The sequence below is a fragment of the Artemia franciscana genome, chromosome 15 (assembly GCF_032884065.1).
Source record: "Artemia franciscana chromosome 15, ASM3288406v1, whole genome shotgun sequence".
Classification (NCBI taxonomy): domain Eukaryota; kingdom Metazoa; phylum Arthropoda; class Branchiopoda; order Anostraca; family Artemiidae; genus Artemia; species Artemia franciscana.
In genome coordinates, this window is record NC_088877.1 from 6,566,146 (window position 1) to 6,591,956 (window position 25,811).

Here is a 25,811-nt window from a genome sequence, read left to right on the forward strand (position 1 = left end):
ATGGAAGTACAAGTGAACTGAAATTTTCCAATTTATACACAACAATAAGTAATTTTTTGACATAGCAAGTGAGACGAAGAAGTATTATAGATAATAATTTTTAAGTTCCATTTCCTCCTCAAATTAAATAGGCCACCCTTACACATATAGAAAATTATAGCTACTATACATATGTAGGGAGAATCAGATATGAAAGGTGTTCTAAGAGTTATAAAAAAAAGTTCTAGTGTTCACAAAAGAGAACACTAGATCATATTTCATTGGTTTGTTCACTTCTTGGTTGACAGAATGCATTGGACTTTAATAACCTGGGCTATATATTTGAACATTAGGGGGTGGGGTGGGGCTAAAGAATTTTGACAAGTTGAAGTTGGAAAACCATTCCAACTTCGTTCATAATTTACAGAAGAATTGTAGCGAACAAATTTTGCATGCAAACCTGCTATAATTTACCCCACCCCACCCCCACCCACCCCCTCTAATGTGCAAATATATTGCCCAAATCATATAAGTTCAATGCATTCTCTCACTCGTCACTTGTCTTTGTGGCAAACCGGTTTTCTTAGATTTAATATTCAAAATTCTTGAGTGTGTCCTGAATAATCAACAAGTACCAAAAGTAATCAAATAATCAAAGCAAGTAATCAAAGCAGAGAGAAGAGAGGCGAAACAAAATTTTTTTTTGTTTTTCAGGTGGTTCTCGGTCTCATCCCTCAGAAGAATTAGAAAAGCGTGTTAGCTCTAGGGGGGTTATACCTCGTGCTAAACTCAAGACTGTAAAAATGACCTTCGTAATAGTTACAGGTACGTTACTTAAACCATTAAAATTTTTTTTCAGCAAACAAATTGCTTTGTTGAATATGTCCGTGAAGTTTCTCTGTAATAATATCCCATTCATAGTCAATGAGAAGGCGGTTATTTTTGCTTTAATTAGACGCACTTTTCTAGTTAAGATTAGCATGTAATTACTATCATTTTTTGGCTAGTCTTACCGAAACTTTGTTGAGAAAACAAAAAGTCAGGGAATCTGATGAGTGTATCACTCTTTTGTTAAAACCTTCGTCTTGCTTATTGTTAGATTTAGCATGCAAAACAGCAGTCAGTCGAAGGAGTTAAATACTATCTGTTGGAGGTGAATTAGATAAAACCTTGTTCGGCTGGTCCTTTCTCTTACACAACAGGCCATGTCCTATATTCTACGTCTGTGTTTCCAGTTTTATCTCCTAGATTTCATACTTTTATTGTGTACAAATTGAATTAGTGTTTAAGCCCTTGGCCCATCCGTTAATGGCAAAGTCAGCGGGAGAGATTGAGTGTCTAACCCTGGGCTACCCCTGATACAATTTCACGCAAAAACCAGCGGTTTTGAGTGAACCAACAAATTTCATTCATTTTTTGCTGCAAGTCTATGCGTCACAACGGTTCAACGGACGCGTTGAAATATTTCTACGGATCCGTTGAAAATCGCATTCGTTATTCTAAATTTAAGCTTTTTAGAATCATAAGTCGATTATTACTGAGAAACTAGTCATGTTTATTAAAAGTTTTCCATTAATATTTGACAAAATATAAGGGTCATGCCTTTTTCATCCAAGATTTTAATCTTTAGCCCCTGGGGGATTATTTCCAGGGATATGAACTTACAAGATAAGAAGAAGATTTTTAATCAAGTAGAGCGAATATTGCTTTGAATATTGTTCTTGGCTTCTAGAACTTGACTTACCCTATTCGTATGTATTTACTGTTTAAATATCTTGTAATATTTTTATGACAAAAATATTTTGTTTCTCTTTTGAAATATCTAATAATATTTTTTGTGCTTCTACGGCTGCAGTGAACAGTTTTTGTGTGAATATTTTTTCGATTTTCCTTTATCAGCTATCTATGGGTCGTTTCGCATTAAAACAAAATCGGATCAACGGGGACCAAGGGTACCTCCACCTTTACAAAACCTAGGGAAATAACGAAGACATGTACTTTTAGTATTTTTTGGCTCTGACGATATGTGTAACATACTTGAGTCATCCCAACAGAAAAATTTTGACTCACTTGACGTACAAACCTATTTGTTCCCTCTAAGCTGGCGACTGTGCAGAAATAATGCTGTCTCTAGTTTACCGTCTCCAGGGTGGTTGGTCCTTAGTGAGGCTCGGGGCGTCTTATGGGTCTACGCTGCTTGATTTGACTCCACGTGATGTCCGTTCATTTTTTACGTGGCATTCCTCTTGGGTCTTTCCAGCTGTTTGCAACTGGGTCAATATCGAGCATGAGCTGGGCGGGTTTTTAAGCGGGCAGGTGAATTAGCGACCATACCAACACAAAGAGTGAGACTCAAGCTGCTCAAACAGTGCTTTTGTTTCATAAGACTAGAGAATCGCCAAGCTGTATCCTATCGAACCATCAAACGCGTTTTAATTTACAGAGGTTTTTGCCTGGAGAGTATCTACCTTAATCCTCTGCACCTGGGGCATTGGCTAAGTCACTAATGAGTATAGCAAGGCGCTAGCTACTGATGTAGAATAGATTCGTGCTTTAGTGAGGTGGTTAATTTCCTTTTCCTTTAGTAGGATCAGGTGTTTCGGGCATTGCTGTCAACCCAACCGTTCTCAATAGTATTTGTTCCCCAGTAGCTAGTCGGACATCCAGAGGGACATGGAGGCTGTTCTTTATGAATAACTCTTATGAGAACTAACTCAAGACAAGCATTATTAGCTCGTTTAAAATAAGAGTTACACTTCTGCCTCCTTCCCCCTAAGAAAAGGCTGGGTTAAAATGTTGATGGCTAACAAATTTTTTACAAGAATAAACTTTTCACTTTAATACATTTATCTGGTGTACACTACAAGGATAAGTTCTATCAGCTTAATCAAACACTTGATCATAATCAACAAACTGAGGACTAGAAGTGTGCGATGACTCAGGCACTTCTCAATTATTAATCTAAAAGTAAAATACGCTTGGCACATCCAAACAAATCAAAATTTATCTACAGCATCTCTAAGTCTTAAAAATTATCATCTAACCTCATAACCACCATATTTAAGAAATTAATAGAAACAACTTTTTCTACATAACAAGTTTTTCAAAGAAAAGTACAGAGCTCCATTAAGCCAAAAATGACAGGAAATAAAGTCAAATAATCTTCTAAGCGTAAAAGTACCACAAATTACTATCAATATAAAAGGAGCTCCCCCTCCCCTTAATGCCTCGCTCTTTACGCAAAACCTTGAATATGTCACAACTCCACTTTTTAAAATAATAAAGAAAACTTTAGAGTAAAGAGAGAGGTGCTAAAAAGGGGACACCCCCTTTGATATACGGAATTGTTTTAAGTTTTAATGTCGCTCCTCACTTTCAGAGAAAAAACTTTTTTCTTTATGTAATACCAAGAACAAACAGAGCTTTGCATAGGCACAAATCCTTTGTTTCAGCTTTAATAATTCGACTATTTGCTTTACATATGGCGTAAATATGCTTTGAAGAAATTTATCTTATGTTATTTTCCAGTGAAAAACAATTTACGTACATAAATAACAGTGTCTGATATAAAATTACTATTCTTGAGTTCTTTTATTTAGATGAAACACTCGGCATAAATCTTAAAAAAAAATTACGTGATAACACGTATATACTCGCTGATGGTAAGCCGATAGTACAATTGTAAATCAATTTATAAATAATTAAATTTTTGAATTGCTGATACACCCAGGAATCGTAACTGTGAATCGGGTGTTCAGCATACATAATATTGAGTTCGAATATTTCGACTTACCCTTTCTTGGGTGTAGTCAACAAAAGAAATCTAAATAGACTAATCTAGCTGTGTTATTTGAAGCGCTTTGGATATTCAGAAGAATATAACAGCTTAGTTATACAATTCAGTTATGAAGACTCAATTATTATATGGACACATGCGCTGTATCGATCCTAGCGGCTGGAGACAGGAAACTGGCAGTCTGAATCATGGCTGCCAAATTGACACATTTTGTGTCAAAATGACACAATTTGATCTTGCGTGACACAATGACACATTCAGACGAAATGATGACACAATCGACGAATATGGCACATTTTTCAATAAAAAATGACACAATCGACAAAAATGACTCATTTTTCCCAAAAAATGACACATTTTTCAAAAAAATGACAAATTTTTGTCAGTCTAGTCTGGATTTTTAAATGGTAATAAAAGAAAAGTAAAATTTCAATTTTTTACCTCCAGAAAAGCTACAAATTAATGGAAGGGAATAGCGCTGCCTAACGGTGGCAGTAGGACACAAACAGTGCAGAATACAGGACAGATGCCATCACCGTATTTAAAATTTAAACCACGCGAAAATAAACAGCCAAAGGCGGAAATTGCAAATCAAAATGCACGCTGAATACTTCTTGATTGAGTATTTGATGTAGGCAACTGGTACGTACTTAATAGTAAAAATTAAACAGCATGCAGTTTACCAAAGCTGTGCGCATAAGCAGCAACTCCTATTTTTAGGAGTACAGGAGGGGTATCCAACCTCGGACAAGATTACAAATTTCTAGAGATGTCTTTCCTTCAGAATAATCCATCTGGCATAAAAAGGCACCAAAAAATATGACAAAAATACTAGATTGAAGCTGGTTGAATGGCTTACATATTGAGTTAATAAAAAGCTTATCCAATAAAGCCGATTACGATTAGGATGTCATACGAAAAGTCTATTTACAATTTGCTGTCGGAATTGATTGTCCCTAACACTTTTATAAATGTAAACTTGCCTCGTTGGCCGCCCAGACACAAATTCATAGTGTGTAACATTAATTTAATCGAATGTTTTTCTCTTTCATGACGTCACAAAAAGGTCATGATCCCAAGATAATAGGATAAGGTTAAGTTTACTCCTTTTTGAACTGATTTGGAAAAGACTACATATTCAAAACTCTGAATAATGATTTGACATTTAAATATGATACCACTTGTAGCAAAAAAATATGACACATTTTGTGACACATTATGAAATCTGAGATGACACAAAAAGCACATTTTTGGAAAAAATATGACACACTCCTTAAAAAAAATTTGGCAGCCCTGGTCTGAATCTAAAAGTTGGAGCAATTGGACTGACGTCGTGAATAGAATCGTAAAGCTGTGATTCATTGCTATGCGAAAAATATGCCGGTTGGAAACAAAACAAAATTGCGTTCCCGCCTATGGTGTTGTAGTTCGATCTACGAGTCGGAGCGCGGGCTTGGAGGTGGCGCCAAGTTCAGAGCTCTGTACCAAAAGCTTCTCATCGGCAAGATAGGAGTCTTCATAACTGTATTGTATATCTAAGCTGTGGAGAATATTAATCCTAAACTAGCCAGGGAAGTGTTTTTTGACTAAAAAATCACCAACTATGTTTTAACTGCAATTCTACAGCCCTTTTTTCCTCTTTTTCGCCTGTATCCAGTTCCTGATTGTCAATTAAATTATAATTGATCAAATTGACGAGTTTACTTAAAGAAGAGAAGAAAAAAGAACGGAATGCGAATGTGAAAAATCTTGGAACGCAACGGAAAATCTTGGGGGGCCTAAAGCCCCCCAAGATTTAAAGGCATTAAATTTAAGGCATTAGAATTTATTTTGCCATCTAATATTATGTTGGTGCACATGGGTCTGACACATGGGGGTGATGGTGCGAAACATGAAACGTATATTTTCATGCCTCAATTTTTGGAGGGGTTTTGTCGGGCAAATCTCAATGTGACTGCTCCTACATGTCTTCCCTGTATGCAGGTATGTCATACTAGTCACAAATAAGCAACTGCATCTCTTTAAATAATCACTACTGTAAATTACCCGCTTTTCTCCTATTAAATAAAAAAAAATAATTTTTTTTAGCTGAAAGTAAGGAGCGACATTAAAACTTAAAACGAACAGAAATTACTCCGTATATAAAATGGGTTGTCCCCTCCGCAATCCCTCGCTCTTTACGCTAAAGCTTTTAATTGTTTTAAAAAGTACAATTGTGGCAAAGAGTCAAACTTTAGCGTAGAGAGCGAGGGATTGCGGAGGGGACAACCCATTTTATATACGGAGTAATTTCTGTTCGTTTTAAGTTTTAATGTCGCTCCTTACTTTCAGCTAAAAAAATTAGTTTTTTTTTATTTAATTTCTGAACGTTTTTGAATTAATGCATGTTTGGTTTTGGCTCTCCGCACATAAGTTATTAAAATGAAATTTGTATATTAATTCTTTTTTGGCTAAATGGCATTCTCTTAGTTTTGATCCGACGATTTTGAGAAATAAGGTGTGGAGAAGGAGGCCTAGTTGGCCTGCAATTTTTTGGTTGGTTAAAAAGGCAACTAGAACTTTTAATTTTTAACGAACGTTTTTATTAGTAAGAAATATACGTAACTTATAAATTAGCAACTTACGTAACAAACTTTTATAATCTTATATTTTTATTATGTATACAAGGGGGTTTGTATCCTCGTTAATACCTCGCTCTTGACACTAAATCTTAAGTTTTGTCCCAATTCTTTAAGAATGACCCCTGAATCAGAAAGGCCGTAGAATAAATAGTTGAAATTACTAAACATACTTTAGCATAAAGAGCGAGGAATTTATCTCCTCCTAAATACCTCGCTCTTTATGCTAAAGTATTTTTAGAACCCCTCATATGTGTAATAATCTCTGTTCGTTTTAAGTTTCAATGCTACTCCTTCCTTTCATTTGAAAAAACGTTTTCATGTTTATTTTTCATTGTTTTCTTATAGTAATGCTAGAAAATCATGCACCCTTTTCCTTGAATTTTTCTTCCCCCATGACAGATTCCTCCAAGGAAAGATCCTCCAACATAGCCTCCTCCCCTCAAACCCCCCCCCCCAAACAAAATAAAATCCCCCTGAAAACGTCTGTACACTTCCCAATAACCATTACTATATATAAACACTGGTCAAAGTTTGTAACTTGCAGCCCCTCCCCCAGGGATTGTGGGGGAGTAAATCATCCCCAAATACATAGTTATTATGGTTTTCGACTATGCTGAACAAAATGGCTATCTCAAAATTTTGATCCGTTGACTTTGGGAAAAAAATGAACGTGGGAGGGGGCCTAGATGCCCTCCAATTTTTCTGGTCACTTAAAAAGGGCACGAGAACTTTTCATTTCCGTTAGAATGAGCCCTCTTGCGACATTCTAGGACCACTTGGTCGATACGATGACCCCTGGGTAAAAGAAAAAAAAAACAAACAAACAAATAAACACGCACCCGTGATTTGTCTTCTGGCAAAAAATACAAAATTCCACATTTTTGTAGATAGGAGCTTGAATCTTCTACAGTAGGGTTCTCTGATACGCTGAATCTGATGGTGTGATTTTCGTTAAGATTCTATGACTTTTAGGGGGTGTTTCCCCCTATTTTCTTAAATAAGGCAAATTTTCTCAAGCCCGTAACTTTTGATGGGTAAGACTAAACTTGATGAAACTTATATATTTAAAATCAGCATTAAAATGCAATTCTTTGGATGTAGCTATTGATATCAAAATTCGATTTTTTAGAGTTTTGGTTACTATTGAGCCGGGTCATTCCTTACTACAGTTCGTTACCACGAACTGTTTGATATTGTTCCAATCTGTCCAGGAAAAGTTCTTGCAGATTAGTACTTTTGTAATTTAAGGAAAGTTCTACTACTACTACAACTCAGTGCAGTACCAAGCCGCCCGAGGCCAACACAGCAACGTACGCTCTACCTTCATCCCAATTTACTAAAAGCTCCCCTCTTTACACCCCCCAGGAATTTCCCATTTCCTTTAAATGTTGCTTTATGACATCCTCCCGCCCAAGACGAGGACCACCTGCTTTCCGTTTAGCCTTAGATGGTTGGCCAAAAAGGACAATCTTTGGCAAATCTTCACATGGGTGCCGGGTGGCAGCAGGAGGGGCAAGGCCCCCTGAAAATTGGGAACTATAAAGTAATTATAAGAAAACCATGGGAAAGAGAGCAGAATATGGAAAAACCATGGGAAAATGTGTGTTGCCCGCCACTAATAAGGCTATTAATAAGGAAATTCAAGTGACATATAGCGATCACAAATTCTGTCGGTCTGTCTGTCCCGGTTTTGCTAGTTTAGGCACTTCCAGATAAGCTAGGACGATGAAATTTAGCAGGCGTACGAGGGACCATAACAGATTAAATAAGGAATATTCGTTTTCCTGATTCGGCCATCTGGAGGGGGGTGTTGGGGACGGTTAATTCGGAAAATTAGAAAAAATGAGCTATTTTTAACTTGCGAACGGGTGATCGAATCTTAATGAAGTTTGATATTAAGAAGGATATCGTGTCTCAGAGATCTTATTATAAACCTCGACTAGATCTGGTGACATTGGGGGAAGTTGAGGGGGAAACCTAAAATCTTGGAAAACGCTTAGAGTGGAGTGACCGGGATGAAACTTGGTCGGGAAAATAAGAACAAGTTCTATATACGTGATTGACATAGTTGGAACGGATATGCTGTCTTTGGGGGATTTGGAGGGACGGTTGGTTCTGAAAAATTAGAAAAAATGAGGTTTTTAACGTACGAAGGAGTGATCTGATTATAATGAAATCTCATATTTAAAGGACCTCGTAATTCAGATCTATTATTTTAAATCTCGGTCTGATCTAGCGTCAATGGGGGAGTTGGGGGGTGGAAATCTTGGAAAACGCTTAGAGTGGAGAGATCAGGATGAAACTTGGTGGGAAGAATAAGAACAAGTCCAAGATACGTGACTGACACAGTTAGAATGAATTAGCTCTCTTTGGGGGAATTGGGGGGGGGGGGGGGGTAATTCCGAAAAATTAGAAAAAATGAGGTATTTTTCAACATATGAACGGATGATCAGATCTTCATGAACTTTAATATTTAGAAAGATCTTGTGCTTCAAAGCTCTTATTTTAAATCCCTAACAGATGCGGTGACATTGGGGTGAGTTGGAGGGGAAACCAGAAATCTTAGAAAACTTTAAATTGAGGTAACTTTATCTTACGATTGGGTGATCGAACTGTAATGAAACTTGATATATAGAAAGATCTTATGCCTTAGGTGTTCCATTTTCGATTGGAATTGGATTTGGGAACATAGGGGGCTGGAGGGGGAAAATAGAAATCTTGAAAACCGGAAATCTAGGAAAACGCTTAGAGTGGAGAGATCGGAATGAAACTTGATGGAAAGAATAAGCATAAGTTTTAGATACGTGATTGACATAATTGTAACGAATCCGCACTCTTTGGGGGAGATGGGGGATTTCTAGTGCTTTGTTGAGTTCGGTGCTTCTGGATCTGCTAGGACGATGAAAATTGGTAGGCGTGTCAGAACCTTCACAAATTGACTTGATAACAGTCGTTTCCCCGATTCGACTATCTGGGGGGCTGGAGGGAGAGGAATAATTGAAGAAAGAGGTATTTTTAACTTATTAATGGGTGATCGGATCTTAATGAAATTTATTATTTAGAAAGATCTTGTGTCTCAGAGCTCTTATTTTAAATCCCGACCGTATCCGGTGATATTGGGGAAGATGCAGGGGGAAACGGAAAATTTTGGAAAACGCTTAGAGTGGAGAGATCGGGATGAAACTTGGTGGGATGAATAAGCTCAAGTCCTAGATATAATAACCACATACGTGAAGGACATACCTGGATTGAATCCGCTCTTTTTGGGAAAGTTAGGGGAGGGGTTGTTAATTTGGAAAAGTTTGAAAAATCGAGGTATTTTTAACTTACGAACAGGTGATCGAATCTTAATAAAATTTGATTATTAAGAGAAATTCATGCCTTAGAGCTCTTATATAAAATCCCGACCAGATATGGTGACATTGGGGGAGTTAGAGGGGGGAACCGGAAATCTTGGAAAACGCTTAGAGTGGAAAAATTGGGATGAAACCTGGTGGATAGAATACGCAAATGCCGTAGATACATGATTGATATAATCGGATTGGATCCGTTCGCTTTGCGGGAATTAGGGGGGTTCTCTGGTTTGGCGAATTTGGTGCTTCTGGACATGCTAGGGTGATGAAAATTGGTAGGCGTGTCAGGGAACTGCCAAAATTCACTTAATAAAGTCGTTTTCCCTGATTCAACCCTCTGGGGGTCTAAAGGAGAATAAAAGCTAGAAAGAATGGTGTATTTGGAACTTACGAGTGGGTGATCGGATCTCAATGAATATTGATGTTTAGAAAGACCTCGTGTCTCACAGCTCTTATTTTAAATTCCGACCGGCATTAAGCCTCTTATTTTCCTTTTAAATCAATCTATTAATTCTTAGAATTTTGTTAGAGCTCATGCCATATGAGCTCTTGGCCCTTCCGACCTCGTCACAAGTGCTATATGAGCTCTTAGCTCTTGTTTTTATATGAATTGGTTGGAGCAATAAAAAAAAAATCTTCATAGCAAGTCATAAGTACTCAAACATTACCAAAAAAAGTATCGTTAATTTTCGGCGATAGTCTAAGCTGGGGGATAGTCTAAGCCAGGGCTGTATCCAGGGGAGGGATCACGGGGCTTGACCTCCCCGATACGTTGGTCTGATTCATAAAAACACATTAAAAATGAATATAAACAAATTTTTCGCGCGTTTTTTATTTTTTTTTCGGTATCTGCCTTAAGAAAGAGAACATAAAGAAAGTTTTGCGCTTTTTTTTTTATTCTTTTTGGTATTAACCTTCTCCGAAAAAAATCCTTTTATAACCTCGACCCTTAAAATAAGAATTGTGTAGGGCTCTAGTACAGTCATTGACAAGAGGCCTTTAAGGACTACTCTTTCCTGATATGTTTCCTATCACCTCATCAACCAGCAGCCTTAGGACAAGGGGTACCTCTCCCCCTCGAAAATTTCGAAAGTTACCTGTTTTGGGTATTTTCATAAAAAAAAGTGTTTGTGACATTCTCGTTTAAAAAAAAAAATCTGTAAATTTTGTAAAACATGTTTTGCAACCCCTCCTTCATTTCCATGAATAAACAACACTGGAAATAACAGTTGGCAAATACACCTACAAGCTTCTTAAGTACATGAATACTCAAATTCAGGTTAAGTAAGTACTTAACCTGAAATTGACCTACAAGCTTCTTAAGTACATGAATACTCAAATTCAGGTTAAGTAAGTACTTAACCTGAAATTGAAATAAAAGTTGACGTAGCTATTTGCTAAGTTAAATTGTTATTTCAAGAAACATAGCTTGAAAAATTTATTATTCAATCCAGTGATTTTGAGAAAGGTATTTAAGCATATTTTTGCATATGATGACATAATTATAAATATGAGTATTCAACAAAATTAATTTTGCTTAAACAGCAACCTTATGCATTAGCTTAGGCTATTTTTCAAATTTCAACTATTATTTACTGCTTAATGAACAGTTGATTATTTTACTCTTTCTCTTAACTCTACTTCTTAAAACAGTAAAAACTCTAGCGTAAAGAGCGGGGCGTTGAGGAGGAAAAGCCCCTTTCATATACGGAGTAATCTATGTTCGTTTCAAGTTTTAATGTCGCTTCTTACTTTCATTTAAAAAAACTTGTTTTTTTTATTTAATGTCTGGACATTTTTTAATTAATGCATGTTTTGATCTTGGCTCTCCACACATAAATAATTAAAACCAAATTTGTATATTAATTTTTTGTTTGGCTAAATGGCTTTCTCATAGTTTTAATCGGAAGATTTTGAGAAAAAGGGAGAGAGGGAGGAAGCCTATTTGCCCTCCAATTTTTTGATTACTTAAAAAGGCAATTAGAACTTTTAATTTTTTTACGAACATTTTCATTAGTAAAAAATATACGTAATTTACAAATTAAATTATGTAACAAACTTCTATATTCGTACGTTTTATTGCGTATATGAGGGAGTTCACCCCTCGTCAATACCTCGCTCTTTACGCTAAAGCTTAAATTCTGTCCCAATTCCTTAAGAATGACCCTTGAATAACAAAGGCCGTAGAATAAATAGTTGAAGCTACTAAAAATACTTTAGCGTGAAGAGCGAGGTATTACGAGGAGGTAAACCCCTCATATGCGCAATAATTTCTGCTCGTTTTAAGTTTTAATGCTGCTCCTCACTTTCAGTAGAAAAAAACTTTTCATATTCATTATGCTAAAAAAACCTGCGCCCCCTTCATTGAAAGTCTCTTCCCCCATGAGAATTTTTTCCATGGGAAGATCCTCCCACGTAACCCCTCTCCCCATCTCAACTCTGCCTCCAAAACCAAAAAAATCCCCCTGAAAACGTCCGTGCACTTCCCAGTAACCATTACTATATGTAAACACAGGCCAAAGTTTGTAACTTGCAACCCCTCCCACGGGGACTGCGGGGGAGTAAGTCGTCCCCAAAGACATAGTTATTAGGTTTTTCTACTATGGTGAATAAAATGGCTATCTCAGAATTTTGATCCGGTGACTTTGGGGAAAAAATGAGCGTGGGAGGGAGCCTAGGTGCCCTCCAATTTTTTTGGTCACTTAAAAAGGGCACTAGAACGTTTAATTTTCGTTAAAATGAGACCTGCCGCGACATTCTAGGACCACTGGGTCGATACGATCACCTCTGGGAAAAAAAAAACAAAAAACAAATAAACACGCATCCGTGATTTGTCTTCTGGCAAAAAATGCGAAATTGCACATTTTTAGAGATAGGAGCTTGAAACTTCTACAATAAGGTTCTCTGATACGCTGAATCTGATGGTGTGATTTTCGTTAAGATTGTATCACTTTTAGGGGGTGTTTTCTCCCATTTTCTAAAATGAGGCAATAATTTCTCAGGCTCGTAACTTTTGATTGGTAAGACTAATTCTGATGAAAGTTATATATTTAAAATCAGCATTAAAATGCAATTTTTTGATGTAACTATTGGTATCAAAATTCCATTTTTTAGAGTTTCGGTTACTATTGAGCCGGGTCGCTCCTTACTTCAGTTCGTTACCGCGAACAGTTTGATAGGGGAGAGAAACTAGCCGAGAGAAACTCAAAACGAGCAAAAATTAAGATGAATAGGGCAGATAACCCCCATGCCTTTTCAAGACCAGGGCATAATTTGCGCTTTACGGAAAAAAACAGATGACCGTGGATTGTCACTTGAATTGGCAAATACTGATATTTATTGCTTAAAATTTTGATAATCTTGTACTTATTATAGTAAAAAAGATGAAAACATTTAAACCGAACTTTATCTTCAATAAAGCACAATTTATGTTCTAGTTTGAAAAGCCATGGGGGTTATCAACACTAATCATGTTAATTTTTGCTAGTTTTGAGTTTGATTCGGCTACTTATGGTAATTTCGGTTCGTTTTGAGTTTCGGTTCGCTTGGAAGATTATTCGAATTTATTTCTGCTAATTTTTTTCCTTTTTTCGTTTTCTTTCAAAAACTCATTTTGTGGAAAAAGTCTTTCATTTAATTTCTAGTGTTTTTTTTCTTGAAATAGTCTTTTCCATGGAAAAAATATTTTATATCTTTTTGCTTTTTATGGCACTTGGTATTTACCAAGTGACAAATAGCGATCGCAGATTCTGTCGGTCCCGGTTTTGCTAGTTTAGGCACTTCCAGATAAGCTAGAACGATGAAATTTGGCATGCATATCAGAGACCGGACTAAATTAAATTGAAAATAGTCGTTTCCCCGATTTGACCATCCGGGGAGGGGAAGAAGAGTGTGGGGACGGTTAAGTGGGAAAAATTAGAAAAATGAGGTATTTTTATTTTAGGAACAGGTGATTGGATCTTAATGAAATTTGATATTTAGAAGGATATCGGGTCTCAGAGCTCTTATTCTAAATCCTGACCACATCTGATGACATTGGAGGAAGTTGGAGGTGGAAACCTAAAACCTTTGAAAACACTTAGAGTGGAGGGATCGGGTTGAAACTTGGTGAGAAAAATAAGCACAAGTCCTAGATAGGTGATTGACATAACCTGAACAGATTCACTCTCTTTGGGGGAGTTGGGGGGGGGGAGGTCTAATTCTGAAAATTAAAAAAATGAGGTATTTTTAACTTACGAAAGAGCAATCGGATCTTAATGAAATTCCATATTTATAAGGACTTCGTAACTCAAATCTCTTATTTTAAATCCCGACTGGATCCAGTGTCATGGGGGAAAGTTTGGGGGAGGGGGAACGGGAAATCTTGGCAAAGGCTTAGAGTGGAGAGATCAGAATGAAACTTGGTGGGAAGAATAAGCACAGGTCCAAGATACTTGACTGACATAACCGAACCAGATACGATCTCTTCGGGGGATATGGGGGGGGGGGGGTAATTTGGAAAAATTAGAAAAAATGAGGTATTTGTAATTGACAAACGGGTGATTAGATCTTAATGAAATTTGATATTTGGAAGGATCTTGTGTTTCAGAGCTCTTATTTTAAATCCCGATCCGGTGAAATTGGGGGAGTTGGAGGGGGAAACCGGAAATCTTGAAAAATGTGAAAATTGAGGTATCTTTATCTTACGAATAGGTGATTGGATCTTAATGAAACTTGATACTTAGAAAGATCTCATGTCTCAGATGCTCCATTTTCAATTCGAATCGGATCCGGAGACGAATGGGGGGGGGAAAGAAATCTTAAATACCGGAAATCTTGGGAAACGCTTAGAGTGGATGGACCGGAATGAAACTTTGAATTGAAATAATTGGAACGGATCCGCTTTCTTTGGGGGAGTTGGGGTGAGGTGTGTTAATTTGTAAAATTAAAAAAATGAGGTATTTTTAACTTAAGAACGGGTGACCAGATCTCAATGAAATTTGATAATTAGAAGGAACTCATGTCACAGAGCTCTTATTTTAAATCCTGACCAGATCTGGTGATGGGGTTGAGATCGGGATGAAACTTGGTGGGTAGAATAATAAAATGTCGAAGATACGTGATTGACGTAACTGTAATGGATCAACTTTCTTTGGGGGAGTTAGCGGGGGGGGGGGTCCAGTGCTTTGGCGAGTGTGGTGCTTCTGGACATGCTAGGACGATGAAAATGGGTGGGCGTGTCAGGAACCTGCACAAATTGACTTGATAAAGTCGTTTTGTCTGATTCGACCGTCTGGGGGCTGAACAGAGAGGAAGAATTAGAAAAAATGAGGTATTTTCACTTACGAGTGGGTGATCGGATCATAATGAGGTTTGATATTTAGAAGGTTATCGTGTCTCAGAGCTCTTATTTTAAATCCCAACCAGCATTAAACCTATGCTTTTTCTTTTAAATCAATCTATGTACCCTTAGAATTTTGCTAGAGCTCACGCCATATGAGTTATTGGCTCTTCCGACTTCGTCAAGTGCCATATGAGCTCTTAGCTCTTGTTTTCTATAAGAATTCATAGTTTGAGTTGCTATTTGTATGTTGGAGAAACTTTCCAACAATTTCTAATCCTGGCACAAGCAGTATTTTTTATTTAATTTTATAAGTCCTGAAGTTAACCTGAAAAATAAAACTTAATGTAATTCCCGTAAGATATATGCTCTTTGACAAGCTGGATACACTTATACTCTTTTTATTTATATGGATTGTAAGAGAAGAAGTAGTAATAGCACCAGCCTCAAAAGTTTCAACTTAATACCCCTTAGTCGTTCACAATATATTCCTGAGGTGTCTTATTAGCAACCGTACACAATGCTTTTTGATTTAGTTTAAAGCAACACTTAGTTTTAAAGTATAATGGGTCAATTGCATAATTGCGGGAGGTTGACATGCTCAATTTCTCTAAAGACATAGTTGCTGGACCGTTCTACTATGCTGAACAAAATGGTTGTCTCATAATTTTGACTGGAGGCGTTTGGAAAATGAATGGGCTTGAAAGAAGGGCTGCTTGCCCTCCAATATTTTTTTACTCTTAAAAAGGGCACCAAAGCATTTAATTTTGAATCAAATTAGATCCGTTAAAAGTTTATATGACACATTTAGCCATTATAGTGGTGCTGCCTATGATATTCCTTATATGCCATTTTGAAAACCTTTATGAATACATTTTTTTTTTTTAATTGAAACTTCTCCTAAGTGTTCCCTAGAATTTTCACGTTAATATCTTTATCGCCATTAGTTGCGGTAACTGTAGTGGTAGCATTATAAATATACACAGAGTACCTTCTGGCTTGTAAATTTAATAATATAAGTTGTTCTTCACATATTGATTTGTCATCTTTTTGGAAGTCCACATAATCATATTTTGTTTTGATTTAGCTCAAACTCCGTGTAAATATTCCTTTACAGCTTCAACTTAATACCCTTAGCTAGCGTAGTAGCTATGGTTGCAGCAGCATTAGTGGTAGTATGTGCATGACACCTTTGGTTTCTTGAACATCCCGTTCAAGAGATGCTATAAGTTTCACCTTAATACCATCAACCAAGCGTCCACTTGACAGCCTGTGTGGGCATAGTGTATTTTGAATTAATTCCATAGAGTTTCTATATATCCCAAATTTTTCACCTTAATACTCATAGTTTTAATAGTAGTAGTAGTAGCAGTATAATTAATAGTAGTAGCCTAAACTTTAGCGGCAGTAGTAGCAATACAAGTAGCAATGATAGTAGCAGTACTAGTAGTATGAGTAGAAGTAGTAGCACTAGAATGAAAATGTTTTCTTTTCGTTAGTTAAACATCCCTCACAACAAGCCTTGTTAGTTCCAAATTCACACACCAAACTCTTCCTAAGATATTGTTGTTACACCCTTTTGACAACCTGCATACAGATGGTAGTAGTATTGATATTGCTAGTAATACTACTGAATGAAGATAGCATTAGTAGCAGCAGTAGTATTAACATATTATCTTTTGGTCAGTAGAATATCCCTCTTATCAAGTCCTGGAAGTTTCAACTTAATACAATTAGTTATTGCTATGAATTGCTGATCTGTCTTTTCGATAACCTGTATTTTCATATACTTCTTGAAATTTTCGTCTCAATACTCTTAGCCTTACAAGTAATTAAAACATAAGTAATAGCAGTAGTAGCAAATGTGGCAGTAACAGTAGTATTAACAGTAGCGTGTACATACATTGACTTTTGGTGAAATTAAATAAAAAAAACTAGTTTTTTTTTTATCTGAAAGTAAGGAGCGACGTTAAAACTTAAAACGAACAGAAATTACTCCGTATATGACATGGGTTGTCCCCTCCGCAATCCTTCCCTCTTTACGCTAAAGTTTTTAATTGTTTTAAAAAGTAGAATTGTGGCAAAGAGTCAAACTCATCCCCAAATTCATCCCCAAAGACATAGTTATTATTATTTTCAACTATGAGGAACAAAATGGCTATCTCAACATTTTGATCTGTTGACTTTCAGAAAGAAATGAGCGTGGGAGGGGGCCTAGGTGCCCTCCAATTTTTTTGGTCACTGAAAAAGGGCACTAGAACTTTTCATTTCCGTTAGAATGAGCCCTCTTGCCACATTCTAGGACCACTTGGTCGATACGATGACCCCTGGGGAAAAAACAACAACAAAAAAACAAATAAACACGCACCCGTGATCTGTCTTCTGGCAAAAAATACGAAATTCTACGTTTTTGTACATAGGAGCTGGAAATTTTTGCTATTGGGTTCTCTGATACGCTGAATGCGATGGTGTGATTTTCGTAAAGATTTCTATGACTTTTAGGGGGTGTTTTCCCCCATTTTCCAAAATAAGGCAGATTTTCTCAGGCTTGTAACTTCTGACGACAAACACTAAATTTGATCAAAACTTATATATTTAAAATCAGCATGGAAATTCGATTCTTTTGATGTATAGTTTAGCATCAAAATTCCGTTTTTCAGAGTTTCGTTTACTATTGAGCCGGGTCGCTCCTTACTACAGTTCGTTACCACGAACTGTTTGATTATCTTCCCCTTTAAGTATTAAATAAATAAAACAAGGTTTTTGTAACTGAAAGTAAAGAGTGACATTAAAACTTAAAACTAGAAGAAATTACCCCGTATATTTAGGGGCTGTTCCCTCTTCAGTGCCCCGCTTTTTACGCTAAAGTTTGACTCTTTCTCTCAACTCTACTTTTTAAAACAGTAAAAACTTTAGCGTAAAGAGCAGGGCGTTGAAGAGAGAACAGCCCCTTTCATATACGGGGTAATTTCTGCTCGATTTAAGTTTTAATGTCGCTCTTTACTTTCAGTTAAAAAACTTGTTTTTTATTTAATTTCTGAACGTTTTTTAGTTAATCCATGTTTTGATTTAGGCTCTCCGCAGATGAATAATTAAAGCGAATTTTGCATATTTATTTATTTGGCTAAATGGCTTTTCCATAATTTTGATAGAATGATTTTGAGAAAAAAAGAGGGAGAGGAGGCCCAGTTGCCCTCCAATTTTTTGGGTACTTAAAAAGGCAACTAGAACTTTAAATTTTTTACGAACGTTTTCATTAGTAAAAGATATACGTAACTTACGAATTAGCTTACGTAACAAACTTCTATATTCGTATGTTTTTATAACGTATATGAGAGGTTTTGCCCACTCGTCAATATCCCGCTCTTTACGCTAAAGCTTAAATTTTTTCCCGTGAATCACAAATGCCGTAGAATAAATAGTTGAAATTACTAAAAATACTTTAGCGTAAAGAATGAGGTGTTGGGAGGAGGTGGATCCCTTATATGAGTAATATTTTCTGTTCGTTTTAAGTTGTAATGCTACTCCTTACTTTCAGTTGAAAAAACTTTTGCATATTTATTATTTCATTGTTTTTTATTAAATAAAGCCTGAAAATGCTGCACCCCCTTCATGGAAATCTTTTCCCCCATGACAAATTCCTCCATGAAAATTTTCCTCCACATAACCCCCTTTTCCCAACCCCTACTCCCAACCAAAAAATCCCCCTGAAAAGTCTGTACACTTCCCAATAACCATTACTATATGCAAACACTGGTCAAAGTTTGTAACTTGCGGCCTCTCCCACGGGGACTGTGGGGGAGTAAGTCATCCCCCAAAGACATAGTTATAAGGTTTTTCGATCATGTTGAATAAAAGAATTTTGATCTGACGACTTTGGGAAAAAATGAGCGTGGGAGGGGGCCTAGATGCCCTCCAGTTTTTCTAGTTACTCAAAAAGGGCACTAGTACTTTCCATTTTCATTCGAATGAGCCCTCTCGCAAAATTCTACGACCATTGGGTCGATACCATCACCCCTGGGAAAAAGAAAAAACAAACAAACAAACAAATAAACACGCATCCGTGATTTGTCTTCTTGCAAAAAATACAAAGTTCCACATTTTTGTAGATAGGAGCTTGGAACTTGTACAGTAGGGTTTTCTAATACGCTGAATCTGATGATATGATTTTCGTTAAGATTCTATGACTTTTAGGGGGGTTTTCTGCCTATTTTCTAAAATAGGGCAAATTTTCTCAGGCTCGTAACTTTTGATGGGTAGGACTAAACTTGATGAAACTTATATATTAAAATCAGCATTAAAATGCGATTCTTTTGATGTAACTATTGGTATCAAAATTTCGTTTTTTAGAGTTTGGTTACTATTGAGCCGGGTCGCTCCTTACTACAGTTCGTTACCACGAACTGTTTGATTATCCGAAAGTTCGAAATTAATCCCCAAATCAATTCTTGTGATACGTAATTTTGAAAATATGCTTACACATAGTGTCTTTTGATTTATTTCAAATTTTCCTTCAGTATTTTAAACGGAGAAGTGTGGTAGTAGTAGTTATGGTAGTTGTAGTAGTATTGGTCGCATGGAAACATTGTCTTTTTGATCCTCTTATCATTTCCTAAATTTTCCAAATTGATATACTCAGTTATTGCTGTATTACACCCTTTTGATAATCCGTATGCACATAACGTGTTTTGATTTAGTTCAACACTTCCCTCAACATTCTCTGAAAGGCTCACCTGAATGCCCTTCGTCCTTTTGGAAAGTAAAATTCAAACATTCGTATCCTTTTCAATAACATATACTATCTGTAAACAATGAACGAATTGCCTATCTTCTTGAGGATTGTGAGGAGGTTGACATACCCAAAGACATAATTACTAGACCTTTCAACAATCCTGAACAAAATAGCCCTCTTAAAATTCTGATCGTATGTGTTTTGGGGAATGATAGGCATGGGAGGGCTGATTGCCCTCCATTCACTTTTGACTCTTAAAAAAGGGCTCTAAAACTTTGGACTTCCAATCAAATGAGCTCCACAAAACCCAAAGTTTATACTACCACCCGTTCCATAAAGACATCCCAGAGAGCCATGGGCTCCAAAATCATACAGATTGAAAAAACTTACATGACCGATTAAACAAGGCACAAATATCAGTTTTTTTCTTTTTTTTATCAAAATGTGTCCACGAAACCTTGTTTAATCTCTACGTTAATATATATTTATGTGATTTTGGGTCCTTAGCCTTGGAGCTTCCCTTATCTTGTCACCAATGGCTTTGGCCTTTCATTGATTAGAATTTCTATTTTGATAGCTTAGTAAATGCCAGGTAGGGCATAAGAGGCTACCCTCCAATCAGTATTAGCCCTTGAAAATGTCTCTAGAACTTTAAATTTGCGGTGGAATGAGACCAGCTCCAAGTTCCTTCGAGTTTAATATATTAAGGCCAGGAAAAAGAAATTAACACATAGCAGACATATCGGTCTTTACTAAGTTAGCCCTTTTATGTTGACTCTAATCTAGTGACTTTTCACAAACCTATATGGAAAGCATGAAGGCGGGAGTGCATTCCCGGGGTAAGGACAGAGGGGTGTCAAAGTGAAAAAACATGAAAATTAATTATATAAAAAAGCTATTGGTGCTTGTAGAAAAATCGTAAGAACCCTGACAAATATTTTAGGGGAGAGGCCAAAAATTATAAACCTTGTTTAATCTCTACGTTAATATATATTTATGTGATTTTGGGCCCTTAGCCTTGGAGCTTCACTTATCATGTCACCAATGGCTTGGCCTTCTCCTCCTTCTCCTCTACGTATGTTGTCTACCAAATCTCACAGTAAAGCTTATATAGTGCATTGTGAATGAGGAGGGGCACTGACGTTAATTTTTACCATAATAACAAAAGATAATCTAAATTTAATATATTTTGACAAACAAAATTACGAGTTTGTGACGGTAAGAAAAGCAAGCAAATATATTTTTGATATCTTAAATATTATATATATATATTAAATATATTATTAAATATATTAATATAATATATTATTAAATTATTATAAAATTATTATTAAATTATTATATAATATATTATATATTATATTATTATATTATAATATATTATATTAAATATAATATATTATTAAATATATTTATATTAAATATATTATTATATTTTGATATATTTTTGAAATAACCTGTATTTTCATATACTTCTTGAAATTTTCGTCTCAGTGCTCTTAGCCTTACAGGCAATTAAAACATAAGTAATAGCAGTAGTAGCAAATGTGGCAGTAACAGTAGTATTAACAGTAGCGTGTACATACATTGCCTTTTGGTGAAATGATGTTCCCCTTTAAGTATTATCCGAAAGTTCCAACTTAATCCCCAAATCAATTCTTGTGATACGTAATTTTGAAAATATGCTTGCACATAACGTCTTTTGATTTAGTTCAAATTTCCCTTCAATATTTTAAATGGAGTAGTGTGGTAGTAGTAGTTATGGTAGTTGTAGTAGTATTGGTCGCATGGAAACATTGTCTTTTTGATCCTCTCCTATCATTTCCTAAATTTTCCGAATTGATATACTCAGTTATTGCTGTATTACAACCTTTTGATAATCCGTATGCGCATAACGTGTTTTGATTTAGTTCAACGCTCCCCTCAACATTCCCTGAAAGGCACACCTGAATGCCCTTCGTCTTCTTGGAAATTAAAATTTAAACATTCGTATCCTTTTCAATAAAATATACTATCTGTAAACAATGAACGAATTGCCTATCTTCTTGAGGATTGTGAGGAGGTTGACATACCCAAAGACATAATTACTAGACCTTTCAACATTGCTGAACAAAATAGCCCTCTTAAAATTCTGATCGTATGTGTTTTTGGGAATGATAGGCTTGGGAGGGCTGATTGCCCTCCATTCACTTTGGACTCTTAAAAAAAGGGCACTAAAACTTTGAACTTCCAATCGAATGAGCTCCATATAACCCAAAGTTACCCGTTCCATAAAAACATCCCATAGAGCAATGGGCTCCAAACATACAGATCGAAAAAACTTGCATGACCGATTAAACAAGGCACAAATACCATTTTTTTTCTTTCTTTTTTTTTGTCCACGTGGACAAATGTGTCCACGAAACCTTGTTTAATCTCTACGTTAATATATATTTATGTGATTTTGGGCCCTTAGCCTTGGAGCTTCACTTATCATGTCACCAATGGCTTTGGCCTTTCATTGATTAAAATTTCTATTTTGATAGTTTAGTAAATGCCAGGTAGGGCATAAGAGGCTACCTATATGGAAACCTATATGGAAAGCATGTAGGCAGGAGTGCATTCCTGGGGTAAGGACAGAGGGGTGTCAAAGTGAAAAAACATGAAAATTAATATATTATATAAAAAAGCTATTGGTGCTTGTAGAAAAATCGTAAGAAGCCTGACAAATATTTTAGAGGAGAAGCCAGTCTTAAACCTCCTCCTTCTCCTCTACGTATGTTGTCTACCAAATCTCACAGTAAAGCTTATATAGTGCATTGTGGATGAGGAGGGGCACTGACGTTAATTTTCTACCATAATAACAAAAGATAATCTAAATTTAATATATTTTGACAAACAAAATTACGAGTTTGTGACGGTAAGAAAAGCAAGCAAATATATTTTTGATATCTTAAATATTAAATATATATATTAAATATATTATTAAATATATTAATATAATATATTATTAAATTATTATAAAATTATTATTAAATTATTATATAATATATTATATAATATATTATTATATTATAATATATTATATTAAATATAATATATTATTAAATATATTTATATTAAATATATTATTATATTTTGATATATTTTTGAAATATATTTTGATATATTTTTGATTGGATGCCAGTGAGAGAATTGTTTTACAGCAGAATTATCAAATTTTTCAATTGTTTTCATTATCTTGTTGTCGGTTCTTGTCGGTTGTTGAGAGGATTAGCTCATTGATTGTTTGTTGTACTTTCAGGGTTTTTACATGGAGTATTTACTGTATGTCTTGGTTTGGTTTTTTTCTTTTTATTCTCTTTTGGTTTTAAATTTTTGCCTTTTCTAATTTTTCATGATTTACATTCTTTTCCTCTCAATGCTTCAGAAGAATTATAGGTTTGATTTTCTTCAATTGTTTTTTTCAATTTTTTTCATTTTCAAAATTCAAAAATTTTTCAATTGTTTTCATTATCTTGTTGTCGGTTCTTCTGTGTTGTTGAGAGGATTAGCTCATTGATTGTTTGTTGTACTTTCAGGGTTTTTACATGGAGTATTTACTGTATGTATTGGTTTGGTTTTTTTCTTTTTTTTTTCTCTTTCGATTTTAAATTTTTGACTTTTCTAATTTTTCGTGATTTACATTCTTTTCCTCTCAATGCTTCAGAAGAATTATAGGTTTGATTTTCTTCTTCTTTTTTTACTTCATTCTGGCAAAAACTCATTCTTTTCAAAATTTACTTCTTTGGTTTTAATATATTTTGAATACAAAATTTATCAATTTTGTACTGGCACAACTTATTCATCGACCTCTTAGCGTCTTTGACCCACTCTCTTTAACTAAAAGATTATAATTTGCTTCTTGTGCCTAATAAAATTAAAACAAAAAAAAGGTTTAAATAAGAAAAAGGCTAATAAAAGGCTTAAATAAGTATTTTCTAAAGTTGGACTCCCAACAATATATTCGGGCTCCTCTCTCCACATGTGTTATTGAATCCAGCCTACGCCCCTCGTTTGCATGTCAGTTTGTAATAGTTTATGTAATTTCTTGCAAAAACAAACTTAATTATGCATGCAAGAACTCTAAATTTAATAAAATCTATATTAAATCTACCAAGATAATCATATATCAACTTGGTTTCTACTTTCGCTTAAAGGTGTAGCTCAAGTCCTTCAGAGCATTCAACCATATCGCTATTAACTTTACTTTTTAGCATAATGATTAACGTTATTTATATCCATAGATTGATCTGTCCACGCCCCAAACTGCTCAGTACACTGGTATGCTAATCATAGTATTTAAGTTCATAAAATATTATTTCTATTATTTCAGTTTTTGTCCTCTGTTGGAGCCCATATATAATATTTGATTTGTTACAAGTCTACGGGCATTTACCCAATACACAAACGATGATAGCCGTTGCCACTTTCATACAAAGTTTAGCGCCGTTGAATTCAGCAACAAACCCACTGGTTTACTGCTTATTTTCGACAAGGCTGTGCAGGAATCTCAGGCAAGTAGAGGTCCGTATAGCCGCTTTGATAACTTGGTTATGGCCTATTGCTTTAAGCGCTGCTAACTTGTTGCACCTAGAAAATCAAACCCAGCACAACATTTTGAAATTTGATTTAGGAAGGCCTTATATTAGCAGGGGCAGGCTAATACAAACTGGAGGGGTGGTCTAAGCCAACCACATTAACGTTTTAAGATGAAATTTGTCGCGCCATTAGTTTTATAGTTTTCACGTAGTTTGTTTCTATTTTTATCTCTTAAAGGAGTTATCCCTCTCTTTGAAATAGATTCTTGTCAAGAAATGTATTTGTGTCAAGAAGTTTCTTTTCACGAACACTTAATGAAAAGGACAAGGGAGAGTGAAGTTGCGTCAATTCCTTTGCTTTTGAAGCCACTTCCTTTTAAGACTTTTACGGTACCAGTGGAGGGAAATTGTCACCTCATAACCCGCCCCCAGATAATTGGTTTTGTAAATGGTTCTGGGCATTGATAATTTTTTATTTTAAACAAAATTACCTAAAAATATTCCTCGATAGAATCTTTTGATTCGTTTGTGCGTGTGCATATCTCAATATCCTTTGTATGAGGTGTATAGATTTTGGGTTTTTTTTTGCTTCCTGATTTAGACCCTGGACTTAACATTTTTTAGATTATGGAGCTAAGCTTATTTAGTTTTAGGGTGCTGAAAATTATCTGCCACGGTATCCATTTTATATGTGGTTTCTAAGCTTAACTCCAAACAAGTTTCGAATGTTAAAAAAAAACAAAAACAACAAACATAGATTCATCAGTAAACACAATTTATTTCTTGCAAAATAAATAAGTATGTATTGTTTTTAAGAAAGCGCTCTAGATATTCAGCTCTAAAGATAGAAGATAAGACCAATTTGTGTTTGGTTCTTAAGTTCATTTTATAATTTTTTCTCTTTAAAAAATCCTAAATTCAAAAAAAGCAATTCTTCCTTATAAAAGAAATTATGATAAATAATCAATTCAAACTTGAAACAACGAGGAATTACCAGAAACAGGAGCAGTAGTAAAGCTTCCAGGCATTCCAAAGGCTGGAACGCTACTTGCGCTTTATTGAAATAAATTAAAAACAAAGATTTTTTGATGGAATTAAAGAATGCAGAAGAAACTCAAAACGAACAAAATCATTGCTTAGCAGTTTATGTAACATGTATATGCGATATTGGTTCAAATAAAGTGACTTGTAGTAGACGTTAGAGGTGAATAGAGTTCGTACGGTATGATGCACGCTTTGCTGACCACGTGCCTGTGGATATATGGTTTCTTCTTACTAAACACTCTGATTAGAGTTGCTACAACCTTTTGCGGTGGGTGGAATCAACGCCAGGAATCTCGGTATCTAGCTTAATCTATCTCTAATCAGATTCCAGGCCTAGGCTCGGTTGGGCTAGCAACCCTCCAATTGAAAATAAGCGCTACGAATGGTGACAAAATAGCCACAGATCT

The 25,811-nt window shown here is 35.5% G+C and overlaps 1 protein-coding gene across 8 annotated transcripts in view; it reads left to right on the forward strand.

Moving 5' to 3' along the window:
* The window catches only part of LOC136035992 (cardioacceleratory peptide receptor-like), a 473,226-nt gene that overhangs the window by 153,536 nt on the left and 293,879 nt on the right, over positions 1-25,811 (forward strand). For 5 of the 8 annotated variants that reach the window (XM_065717902.1, XM_065717903.1, XM_065717904.1 and 2 more), the window contains 2 exons: positions 694-804; positions 24,156-24,340. In XM_065717902.1, coding sequence (XP_065573974.1) covers positions 694-804; positions 24,156-24,340 — 296 coding nt within the window. Of the gene's footprint in view, positions 1-693; positions 805-24,155; positions 24,347-25,811 lie in introns of all 8 variants that reach the window. The other 3 variants (XM_065717908.1, XM_065717906.1, XM_065717909.1) reach the window with 2 other exon arrangements.